The sequence below is a fragment of the Vipera berus genome (genome assembly GCF_964194415.1).
Source record: "Vipera berus genome assembly, chromosome: Z".
In the NCBI taxonomy this organism is placed as follows: Eukaryota; Metazoa; Chordata; class Lepidosauria; order Squamata; family Viperidae; genus Vipera; species Vipera berus.
The window spans coordinates 42,862,705-42,875,415 of record NC_138205.1 but is presented as its reverse complement, the minus strand read 5'-3'; the positions used below and the strand labels follow the sequence as shown (position 1 = coordinate 42,875,415).

General features: G+C 35.4%; 1 protein-coding gene across 2 annotated transcripts in view; it reads left to right on the top strand.

The window, feature by feature from the left end:
- LOC308677398 (cell division cycle protein 27 homolog) overlaps positions 1-12,711 on the top strand; it is a 40,929-nt gene continuing 28,218 nt past the window's right edge. For both annotated transcript variants that reach the window (XM_081343727.1, XM_081343726.1), the window contains exons 1-3: positions 1-544; positions 7,792-7,867; positions 9,022-9,169. In XM_081343727.1, coding sequence (XP_081199853.1) covers positions 518-544; positions 7,792-7,867; positions 9,022-9,169 — 251 coding nt within the window. In that variant the 5' untranslated portion in view covers positions 1-517. The remainder of the gene's footprint in view (positions 545-7,791; positions 7,868-9,021; positions 9,170-12,711) is intronic.

The window sequence follows — 12,711 nt, the reverse complement described above, 5'->3', positions numbered from 1 at the left end:
TGGTGACGTAATTTACTTTTGATCAATATGGTTTTCCGGATCACTTCGGCTCTTTCCGTCACGATAAAGCCGAGACCGGACGATGCTTTGGTGACTTCAATTAAGAGAGCACAGTCCAAGACCGACTCGCTTTCGCTTTCTTTCGGCACTTTCCGTCAAGAACGAAGAAGCCTGGCCTTCGAGTTCGTTCACGTCCTTTCCGTCTCCGCTCGGGAAGGAGCAGCGGAAGAGGTCTTGCCTTCGGATCTTTTCGTCACTTTCCGTCGACTGCTCGGCAACACTCGGCTCATGACGGGCTGGGGCCTTCCTTTCCCTTTCCTTACCTCCTTCACGGCCCAGTTAACGGTCGCTGCCAGTTTAAATGAGACGTGATCCGGGTCGTTGTCGCGCCACACCCTGAGGCGGTGTCTGAGTCTGTCAGGAGGAGGGGGGAGAGAGAAAAGAGAGAAGGGGGCTCCCTTCCCCCCCAACCCCAATTTCATCCGGGTCCTGTCCCTGAGTGGGGAGTCGGGGCAGGATGACGGTGCTGCAGGAACCCGTCCAGGTACGGACACCGGTGGCGAAGGGCCTGTACTGGGGAGGGGAGAAACGAAAGCAGGAGACGGAGGAAAGGAGCCTCAGGAGAAAGAAGGGTTCCTGCTCTTCTTTTTTTATTGATAAGATACGGCTCCTTTACAAACTCCCTTTGCTCCTTTCAGGGAATGGGGGATGGAGGATGGCGGTGCAAGAGAATCTTCTGTAATCTCACTTTCTTAGTTTACAGCAGTGCTTTTTTGCCTTTGTGAATGTCGCGTTCGCACTTCGACTGTCCCTGCACCGGTAAATCAGTTCAGTTCTCTCTGGAAGGAACGATGTTTTTAAAAATTGCCTTTTGCATTTCGTGTTTTTAATTCTCCCTCCCACCTTTCCTGGACTAACTTAAACACATTCTCTCAACTCTCAAAGACCTCTTGGGTCCCCAAGGATCACACTTTGTTTTTTTGTCCTTTTAGACACCTGTAGTGTTAGCGTCTTCCCCACATGAACCCTCTCTCATTAATCCCTGTCCCATCTCTCCCATTGAAGGCTTTCCTTTTATTACTCCCTTAAACACACACACATACCAAACACCAAATAGTCACTTAAATTAATATCTGGCTTTTACAGCATAATGATCTTCTAATGGTTTCAGTCCAGTCCATGATACTAAATAAATCTATGCCTGTTTAATAGCATTGGATATTCTTTAATTATCATAATTCCTGTCAGCTTCTCCTTTTGCATGAAGGATTTACATTCGCATTGCTTGTTTATATATAATCTGATTATGCTATCTGATTATTCTCTAATTGGCAAAAAGGCCCTCTACCACTACAGTCAATATATTTGTAGCTCCAGCTGAGGAGGCCCCATATTTTCAGTTTCTGCCTTGCTGCACAAAGACTGGCTAGGGCTGGATTACTATTCAGATCTAGAAACTTGTATTACTTCTTCAAATGCCAACCCTGTATTGAACTGAAGAGTTTTGCAAAATTTACAAGTGTCTTAAAATGTTTTAAGGGCCTAGCAGATCAGACAATTGCACTATGCCAGCTTTTGTTTATGTTGCTTTCTATTTCTTTATTATAGCAATGCAGTTTTCTGTGTTCTTCACACTGATGGGATGGGCTTGGGTTTTATTAATCTGTTTTAACCTGCTTTTTAATGTGTTTTAATTTATTCATGGGCATTTTGTTTAATCGTTTTTAATTTTTGTATCTTGTTTTTTAATATGTATTGCCCTGTTCACCGCCCTGAGTCCTTCGGGAGAAGGGCGGTATAAAAATAAAATTAATAATAATAATAATTTCATTTCAAACCATATTTTTATTTTCAGCTTCCTAAATTTTCTCATCTTGTGTATTTTACAATATCATGGACTTGTGCTCTACAAATTACAATTTATTTTCCCATTGTACTTACTGATTGTTCATCCATTTTCATTGTAAGTTCATTGGCATCTTTTTCTGAGAGCAAGCTTCAAGTTTCTTAAAGAATTTCAAACAAAAAGAAAATCTTTAGTGTGTAATGCCAGGGCCAGCAAGTCAAATCATAACATTCTGTTGAGGGCTTCTCTTCCCTCCCCCCCCCTGCTGAGAATTGTAGGCACCATCTAAAAGCTTTAATATTCAATCATTGGTGCCCACCTCATCTTTAGTCCTGGTTGACAGCTGGAGTAAATAATGACTTAAGCAATGAACACAATCATTTCCAGGTGTCCATTTTCAGATCACAGAATCAGATAACTCTCCAATCTCAATAAAATTAAGGGCAATGAAACAAAGGAGAAGACAACTATAATGACAATGGAGAAAAACCTGAGGTGCATCTGCCTGAACCTAAACAACCTGTGCTAGAAATTCTATTCTATGATACAAATAATGGTGAAAAAAATTACTTTTCCATTAGTGGTTCCAGTATGTGACTATATTAATATATTGCAGCAAAAACAGCTAAGAGATTATGGCATCTTTAAAACTAACCAATTTATTTTTGCATGGCAGATACATTGAGGGTTTTTTAATGCTATGTTTTTTTCACCATTGTTAAATTTTCACTGATTTTTCTTCTAACTTTGATACTCTTAAACTAGGATTAACTTTATAATTTCTGCTAACTAATTTATAAGACATTTATAGATAGACTGCTTGCATTAATACTGATTTGGAATCCATCTTAGAAGAACCAATTAATGTACTTTTGGCAATTGTTCCATTTTATGGATTGTTTTCAATGCTGAATGAAAGTGTGAACATCATTCTTGGAAGTATCCGGTTGGACAATTGTGAATTGTCCTTCATGATTAATTAAAATAACCATTGAAAATTGCCCAGTTGATGGAGGTGATTATTGCTTATAATATTTACTTAGAAAATAGTAGTGGCTCTCTGCTGCAGGAACTAGATGTTATCACATTAGACAATAACAGGGCAGTTGGCTCATATTTTGTCCTTGAAAAAGATGATTGCAATGAATCAGTTCCTAGACTGATACTTCTAATTAATATTAGCTAATATCCAATACAGGTTTTGGGGAATTTTCTCTAGAAAATCTTATTTCCATATTTTCTACTACGGTAGGAAAAACAACAAATAGAAGATGTTTTTTCAAAATATTTCCAGTCTCCATGTCTTCCTTATTGGAATTTTATAACAACTTGTATTATAAAATGACTGAATTTATTTAGCGTATGGCATATCATACATGGACTAGCAATATATATGAACATTTCATCTATCAATGACTGTATTATTTGACTGTATTATAAATTACTGGTTAAGGGGCCTAGGTATCATGGTTATTGAAAAAGTAGAACAAAGTTGAATATCCTTTTTCTATTTGCCCAAAGACCAGGAATATTCAGTAAGACCAATTTGTCAGCCAAAAAATAAAACAGTCCTCAATTTACAACCATCTGATTAAATTTGATTAATGACTGTTCAAAATTACAATGGCACTGAAAGAAGTGACATGACCAGTTCTCATACTTATGACCATTGCATCATCCCTATAGTCAAATGATCATATTTAGGATGCTTAGCAACTGGCATGTATTTACAATGGCTGCAGTGTCCTGGAGTCTTGGGACAGCTATTTGCAGTTTTTGACAAAATCAATTGGGGAAACCAGATACACTTAACAACTGCATGAGTCACTTAAAAACTAGTGCTTCTCTTAACAACCATGGGAAAAAATTGTAAAATGGAATATGATTTACTTAATAACTGCCTTGCTTAGCAATGGATATTTTGGTTGCTGTTTTACAATTATAAGTATTTTTCTTAGTGTGATTTCAGGTGCACTATACTTAATGTAAGGGACGCGGTGGCTCAGTGGGTTAGGATGCTGAGCTTGTTGATCAGAAGGTCGGCAGTTTGGTGGGTTGAATCCCGAGTGCTGCGTAACAGAGTAAGCACCTGTTACTTGTCCCAGCTTCTGCCAACCTAGCAGTTCGAAAGCACGTAAAAATGCAAGTAGAAAAATAGGGACCACTACGGTGGGAAGGTAACAGCATTCCGTGCACCTTTGGCATCTAGTCATGCCGGCCACATGACCACGGAGACGTCCTCGGACAAACACTGGCTCTTCGGCTTTGAAACGGAGATGAGCACCGGCCCCTAGAGTTGGAAACGACTAGCACGCATGTGCACGGGAACCTTTACCTTTTTATACTTAATGTATGGTTTTCTTTAATATTGTTCTTGTTGGTATAATTTATTTATTCGTTTTTATTCTACCTTTATTATTTTTATAAATAACTCAAGGTAGCAATTATATCCAATATAACTTCCTCCTCCTATTTTCCCCATAATAACCCTGTGTGATAGGTTAGGCTGAGCTGAGAGGGAGGTTGGCTCTAATGTTGTACTGTATATTATCTCATGAAATGAGGGCGGGTCACATCCTAACACTATATTTCCCTTAGATATTTAGAAGAGTTGGTAGTATGTATATTTCTGCATCAAACTTATGTGATTTTTCCAGTAGTCGTGAATTTAAATTATATTTGCAGACATAGTACAAAAAAATTTGATGGACTTTCTGCAATAGAGTAGGACTAAATTTTCTTCTCTATCAATAAATCAGATGTCCTCTATTAGTTTTAGGATCTTTCATCTGTTTTTTTAAAACATCCAAGTTCTAACCACATCCAACCTTGTTTAGTATTGAGCCCAAGGAAGGGGGGGGGGAGCAAGTGCTATACCTAATATTGCTCAGCACACAAGCCAAAATGGCTGGAATCATTAGAAACAATTACAAACTGAATTTTTTGTTATTGAGTTCAATTCCAGTCACAGTAAATGAACTATTGTTATTTTATTTATCTGGTTACTCTAACAGGAGGAATGAAATGGAAATAAAGAAGTTTTAGGGCTCCATTTTAAAGTGGGTAATATTATTAAAATATTGCAATATTACTATGAATGAATATAGTATTATACAGCTTTTCCCAAACAAATCTTAATTAAAATTTTTCTATGTTTTGACTGAATGTCCACTGATATTATAGACATATAGTCATCAATCGCTGAATTAACAGTTCTTGTGCCATATTTATTTGTTTAATTTTTTCTAACCCATTTGCTTCCAGCCAAGTCAGCCCAAATATGGGTATTTTCAGGAGCAACAAGGGATGGCAAATGATGACAGGTGCATGATTATATCATTGCACAAATATTATGTCTTAGTTATTTTGTCAGCTGTTGTAATGCAAGTGCATAATTATGATATTTGCATAATGGCACTATGCAAGTGTCATTTTGGCACCATAATATAACCCTTAAAACTTTGGTTACAAAAAAGACATTGAAATACCAACCTTTTTTTTAAAGCTAGTGTAACTGGATTATTGATTGCATAATTACAAAATAGGGTAGTTCTTGCAGAATACTGCCAAACCTGTATTGTATTTCTCTCAAGGAAAAAAGTATTAACTTTTATTATCAGAAGAGTGGAAAGATACATGAAATTAATAAAGCTAAAATACTTGTCTGTGTTTCAGTTGCGACCCCATGGACAACGTTCCTACATATTCTACAACTGGCAAACTTTTGTTTCCAACTAAAAAATTACAATATTCCAAAAATGTATTTTTAAATGGATTATTACAGCAAGAATTGTCTTACTGAAGTTAATTGTAATATGTATGTAGTTTAAAGTCTATCCCATTATGTCCATACTAAAGTCAGAAAAAATGAACCTGCTGACATGTATTAAAGGCTACTAATGTAGTTGAAAAACTGTTCTTTCTTTGTTGACATTTGTTACAGGTCATATTGAAAGTTGTCTTGATTTTTTCCCTCTCACTTAAGGAACCATTTATTATATACAATGTCACTAGATTTTGCTTGATATAAATTACAGTTTGTAAACAGAAATTTAATAGTATTGTTTGTGAGTAAATTTAAGGATTTCTCCTTAAAAAGAGGTAATCACTCCTTTATTTGTTAATATTTATCTGTCCTGGCATCCTTTTTGTGGCCTTCAAAGACATCTCCCCCATCCTCATCCTGTCTTAGTCTTAGTCTAAAGGTCTAAGAAATCTTAGTTTTAGCATTAATATCAAAAATCTTTATAGAGTTTTAATATAGTATTTTATATTACTGCATTGCATTAATATTAGTATTATAGTAAAGATAATGACAGCAGCTGCAGATGGACATGAGATGTTTAAAATCAACAAGGAGGAAATTAAACTAGTTTGAGAATTTATCTTTCTTGCATCAAACGTTGTTCAAGATGGCAGTTCTGCACCTGAAATAAGGATAACCTTAGGCCACACTGCAGTGGTTAACATGAATAAGATTTGGAAAAGCAGAAATATTAATATAAATAGAAAAAGCAGGCTAGTTAGAGCAATAGTCTTCCCTATAATGATGTATGGGTTTGAGAGTTGGACACTAAGAATGCCTGATCAGAGAAGAATTATTGCCTTTGAACTGTGGTGCTGGCATAAATTATTGCATATACCACGGTCAGATAGAACAATCAACAGAGAGATGTTGAATTATATAAAACCAGAAACATCACTAGAAGCCAAAATCACAAGACTACATCTGATTTACTTTGGCCATGTCCTACATGCAAATTTATTGGAGAAGTCAGTGATGCTAGGAATGGTTAATGGGTCAAGAAGAAGGGGCAAGCAAAGAACTTGCTGGCTTAATACCATCAAAGCTGATATAAAGATGAACATCCAGTAACTGACAGAAGCTGTGCTTGAGAGAGTAGCATAGAGACCATTTGCCTACCAGTATAGTCAGTAAGAGTCAAGACATGATTTGAATGGTGAAAACTACTAAACTATTGTATTAATATTGCTAACTTTTAGTTATATTTTATAAATTTCAGTGTAGTTATTAAAATGGATGCAATATTTTCTGACTTGGTTTATAATTAGTATTGAATATTTGGAAATCAAATTCTGTTTTTAGGGAAGATGCAAACTATTAATAAAGCTTTTTTCTACTTTTATATTAACAGACATTTATCCTAACTTTATTAGATACATGTAAAAGGTTTTCCATAATCACACATGTTCTTTTCACTGACTGTTTAATTCAATTTATAGCCTGTGCTTCTATCTATATTATACTCAATTAATATAAATGTAAATTAAAATATAAATAATTGAAATTAAAGCACAATAATAAAATCTTTATAGATAGACTTCAAAAGCCCAGTTGAAGAAGAAAGAATCCTTTTCTGAAAGTGGAAAAACATACCTTCTTAAGAGTACATTCCAATGCAGGAAAGCACTCCTACTTGCACAAAAAATAGGCTTCAGAAAGTACAGGCATATTAAGATTTATCTATTTGTTGCCAAAAAAGTGGGACAATATAACATAACAGCTTTTGTTCAAGTTTCCTGTATATGGCCAGATTTGTAAGGCTGCAATCAAAACATGTCCATGGTTTTAGCTATGCTTAGTCTTATCCATATAGCAACAACAGTATGTTTCATATTAAGTTTATTGGCTGAAATGTTTTTTTGTATTTCAAAAAAGAGTTTAATTTTACTTTCTCTTTCCAATTTGCTTGTCAATCCAGATCAGTCCTCAAGGTGGCTTAAAGTAACAAAACCAGAATAGGTTAATTAGTTAATTATTAATTACTATGCATTTCAAAACATTATTACAGTTTTAAAAACAAAACATAATTTCAGGTAAATATGTTGACATGTAAATATATTTGGAAATACATTTATTCATCTTTTGCTTGCATCTGGTAACAATAAATATTTTTTCTTCTTTTCTCTCCCCTTTCTCACAGGCTGCTATATGGCAAGCACTTAACCACTATGCTTATCGGGATGCTGTGTTTTTGGCAGAGAGACTGTATGCAGAAGGTATGAACCTACTCTGATATAAATATTTGCACTATTTACAGAATTGTCAAAATACTTTGAAGTTTTTTTCCAGCATTATCCATGAAATCTAAATGATAATGTGGTTTGATCGATAGCACAGATGGCATCTGTATACAGCAGAGTAGTATATAGGAGCATTCTTTTAAGCTTGAAAAAAATCGTTTTAATAGATAGCATTCTGAGTAATAGTCCATTGATAGTACTGTAATAACTTTTTTTAAAAGCTAAAATATAGGCTTCTTTGTCAGATCAGCCCTCAGCTGGACGGAGGTCGTATTCTGTAATCTAAATGTATGAAAATTGGGCAATATTTAAAGTTGTAGAAAGTATTATTATATACTGAATGGTACTTTATTGCGTTACATTATTTCATGTTTACATAATCAAAAATAGAGCATGTACACAAGTAAAGGATGATGCTCGATAGACATAGGGAAAGATGCTGGCCTAGAGAATATTTTTCCTCTTTACTTATGACATTGGTCAATATTAATGTACAGTTTTTAAAGCCTTTCCTCATTTCCATCTATGCACAGCACAAACATGTCCTAGCAGCATTTTTTGTTACTGTTGTTCCTGATCACATGATATTATTCATGGATGATACAAACTGGTCATTTTTAGCTGTGCTAGTATTAATATTTTTCCTCTTATTATATTTTTACTCAAAGGTATTATTGCTCAAAAGTATAGGCTCCAGGTATTAAAATGTATTAGACTATGTCATCTATTAGCTGGGTGAGGTCAGTTAATTGCTGCAATTTGAAACAAAGGCTATATGGATACGGCTGGGCAAAGAGAAAAGGCAACCTCTGCTGATATAGTTTTCTGAAACTCAAAGGTGGATGGCTAGCATTTCAAGAACAGTGGATAAAGGCCTAACATCAAACAGAATAGAGTGAGCTCATGATTGTTCATAGTACAACCTAATATATTGTCACAAATTTCTAAGTTATGAAGAACTCTTGGTGCTTGCCAACAAAATGGCTGTAATTACAATGTAAAGCAACAATTGGTAGATCCTCAAGAGTAGTTTGGCAATAAAGTTGCCACAAAATACTATGCACCTTAACTGTTTGCATCCAGAAGTTCAGGGCTAAGGAACTGATACTTTTTCATCTTTATTTCTTCAGTACATTCAGAAGATGCTCTCTTCCTACTGGCAACCTGTTACTATCGCTCAGGAAAAGCTTACAAGGCATACAGACTCCTTAAAGGACACAGTTGTACCACCCCACAGTGTAAATATTTGCTTGCCAAGTGCTGCATTGATCTTGGCAAGTAAGTTGTCCCTACATTTGTTAGCATTGTGTATTATACATTTCTCTTTATAAAATATGTGTCACCATTTTGTAGATTTTCAGCTTTGGGTCTATTCACTTTGATGTACAAAAGCAAAGTCTTGTAAAAGAAAAAGTGAAGACATAGAAATATTGTCTTAAAACTAATATACAATTTTAAAGTATACTGCTCACATCTCTACAATGCTGCTTTAGGTGAGCTGTAAATATTAAGTCAGGGGTATCAAACTCACAACATCATGTGGCATGTCGTGACATATCGTGACTTTTTTGCCATTGCCGGCAATGGGGTGGGTGCGGTTATGCTATGATGCATCTGGCCCATGGGCTGACAATGTGACACCCCTGTATTAAGTAGTCTATGGACTGGTTCAGATTTTAAGGAAAAAAAGATGAGATGACTTATGTAGACCTCCACATGAAGGAGTAGAGCAGCTCTATTCTTCTATGGAGTTGTGAAGGGTAGCAGCAGAGTGCTAAGAAAAAGTAAAACCAGTCTAAGCAGTTGCCAACAAATGTCTGAGTACTTCCACATGCTCCAAAGGATTGATAACCCTAGTATTAAGTATGGAAGAAGTGTAATGATTATGTTTTCATATCTAATTATCAGCAACTTTTTGTTACCATGGAGCTGCTCTATTGCCTTCTTGAAATGAATGTGGCGTTAATAGAGAAGTAGCTTACTGATACAGTTTTAACAAGGAATGCACAGAGAAATTGCTCTTTTCAAACTCAATACAGGATAGACAAAATATTTATTTAAATTAAAACAATAAACTCATAACAACTGCATGAGAGATGATTTGTTCCTTGCCTGTAAATGAGGATCTACAGCTAAGAATTCCATATGGTTAATAAGAAAGCTGAGAAGTAGGACTTCTGATTTTGCACTGTAGTGCAGCAGCTGAGGGATTGTGGGCCTCCACGCCCTACGGTTGATTTCTGCCTGCCAGGGGACCCTAAATGGGCCTGAGGTTGCCCCGTAGAGGCAACATAGAAGGGGGGACGTCCTGTCGATTGCGGAGAGATGGCGATCGATCCGATTGGTTTGGGAAAAGCCCTCCGGAAACCGGCAGGTGAAAGGCTAGCTTAACTTCCGAGTCTAGCCCAAGCTACAAGCAACTGAAGTCCAAAAGTACTACTTCAAGCTGATTGAACAATGTGTTTGGAACTGAGTAAGAACAGTGATTTTCTCTCTTCTGTTTGAAAATTGATTTCCTGGGAGAGAAAATAAAACCCCAAGAAGCAAAAAGCCTCCGAAAGTTAGAAGGAGGGGGACCTTTGCCCCACCCTCCTGCAGACAGAAGTGGCGAATTAAACTTTTCAGGGGAACAGAAATATACTGAAATGAAAAGAATATAAGACTTAATTTGGATAAGTTTGAAATCAGTGGAATCTGTTAGGATTTTCCTTTTATATCATGAAAATAGAAGTAAATGTCTATTACTGAAAGAACTGGTGCTGACATCTAGTGGTGGATGAAAATATACAACAGCAGCTGCTCTATTACAGGGACTGGCAAAGCCCTGGAAAAGATAAATTTGATTTTGGTGACCTTCAATGTCTTAATAACAGAAACTATTTTGGGTTATCTACAAAGTGAGAATTATAAACTGTAAAAAAAAAGAATTGACCTTTCTGGGTTACAAATACTAACTTAGCTGTGATACTAAAGTTGTCTGCAGAGAAAGGAAAACCCTGATTTTTGGCTATTATGGAAAACCAGAAATCTGCAGAAACAATATACCAAGAAAAAACAAATACTTTCCAGAAGCAGATCTATGCTATGTTGCAACTAATCCAAACAACAATAATCTCAAACCACGAGGAAATTAATAACTTTGAAATCATAAATGAACACATCTCCAATTTAACTTTACAACATAAACATTCTCTGAAAATAAAAATAGAGAGTGAGACAGAAGAGAGAGATTTCAAGATGGAATTTAACAATACAAGGAAGTATGACCCAGATGGAAAAAAAATTACAGGAAACTCTGGACATGGAAAAGACAAACTACACTTTAAGATTACAAAATAAGTTTGAGGACAAGAAAAAAGATTTGGCAAAATGGATTTTACCATGAGAATTACAAGAACTTGAGAAACAAAAAATAAAATCAAGAAAGAAAGAAAGAAAGGAAAAGATTTTCAATGAATACAAAGGGGCGAAACCTTCCTATAAAAACATCTTACCTGTTTTGCCTTTTGTACCTGCAACAACATAAGATTATGGGAAGATTCTTTGATTCATCGAACCATAATTCATAACAATATCTTGTATTCAAATCTTAATTGTTTTTAACAATCTTTTAGCCAATCAGTGACCTAATCTTCCCCATTTTAATTTTCTCTTAATATTTAAATTTAACATTTAATATTTATTTTTCCCAGATTTTTAATTGACCACAATTCTTTTATCACAATTCCTCACAGTCTAGTGCAGGGGTCTTCAAACTTGGCCCTTTTATGACTTGTGGACTTCAACTCCCAGAATTCCTCAGCCAGCATGCTGGCTGAGGAATTCTGGGAGTTGAAGTCCACAAGTCATAAAAGGGCCAAGTTTGAAGACCCCTGGTCTAGTGTTTAAGATACACATCTTATATATAGATTCTTATCATCTAGCTTAACAAATTAATAAAAAATATATTATTTTAATATTTATACATCTAAATTTTGTATGACCAAAATTTTCTTTATTGTCTTATGTTCAGAATACATATTCTATCCATTTGAGTATATTCTATTTTAAATCTTGTGTGTCAATCAAAACCCCATTCCTTTTCAGTCTTATTCTAGCTTTCTTTCTTTGCCAAATCATCTTCCATGTCTTTGCTTTTAAATCATCAAGCAGATCTCCTTGTGTTGTTGTGGCTATTGTTTGGCGTTGAAAAGACCATCCAATTGCCATTTTTTAAAGAAGACTAGCTGATTTAGCAAATCATCTCCTTGTTTTTCCATCTCAACGTGGTTGTCCTGAAGTGTTTATCTTCTCTTTCATCTGTTTTTCTTTTTGATCTTCATGTTCCTTCTGATTTATAACAAAAGTCCTTTCCTTTTTCTCTATTATCAATGTATTTTCTGTATCTTCCATTATCTGTATTTATTGAGTAGTTGAATCTTTTGTCATAGCATTTGATTGTTCCACTTTTTCTGTAGAATTCTGTATAACTGATTCTTTAGTTAAAGTCGTAATTTGAGCTTGCATATCCAGGCTACTTTCTTGCTTTTTCCTGCCGCTTCTTATTTCATCACCAGCTCTGAGGAGAGTTTGGACAATCGCTTTTAACATACAAAGAGTTTGTTTCTGTTCTTCCTCTGTAGGAAAAATCTATTCCTGTTCTTTTTCCATTATAGTATATTAAACTGAAAGCTTACAGTCAAAAAGTCCACTAAGTGAGGAACAGCTGAGTTTCTTGCAGCTTGTGTTTCAAGGTTGTGTATATCTTATCTATTTTCTAAGCTGTCAACAAATCTTTCTTAGACAATAATAGGTTGAAATCTCAAGTTTAGCCATCAGAT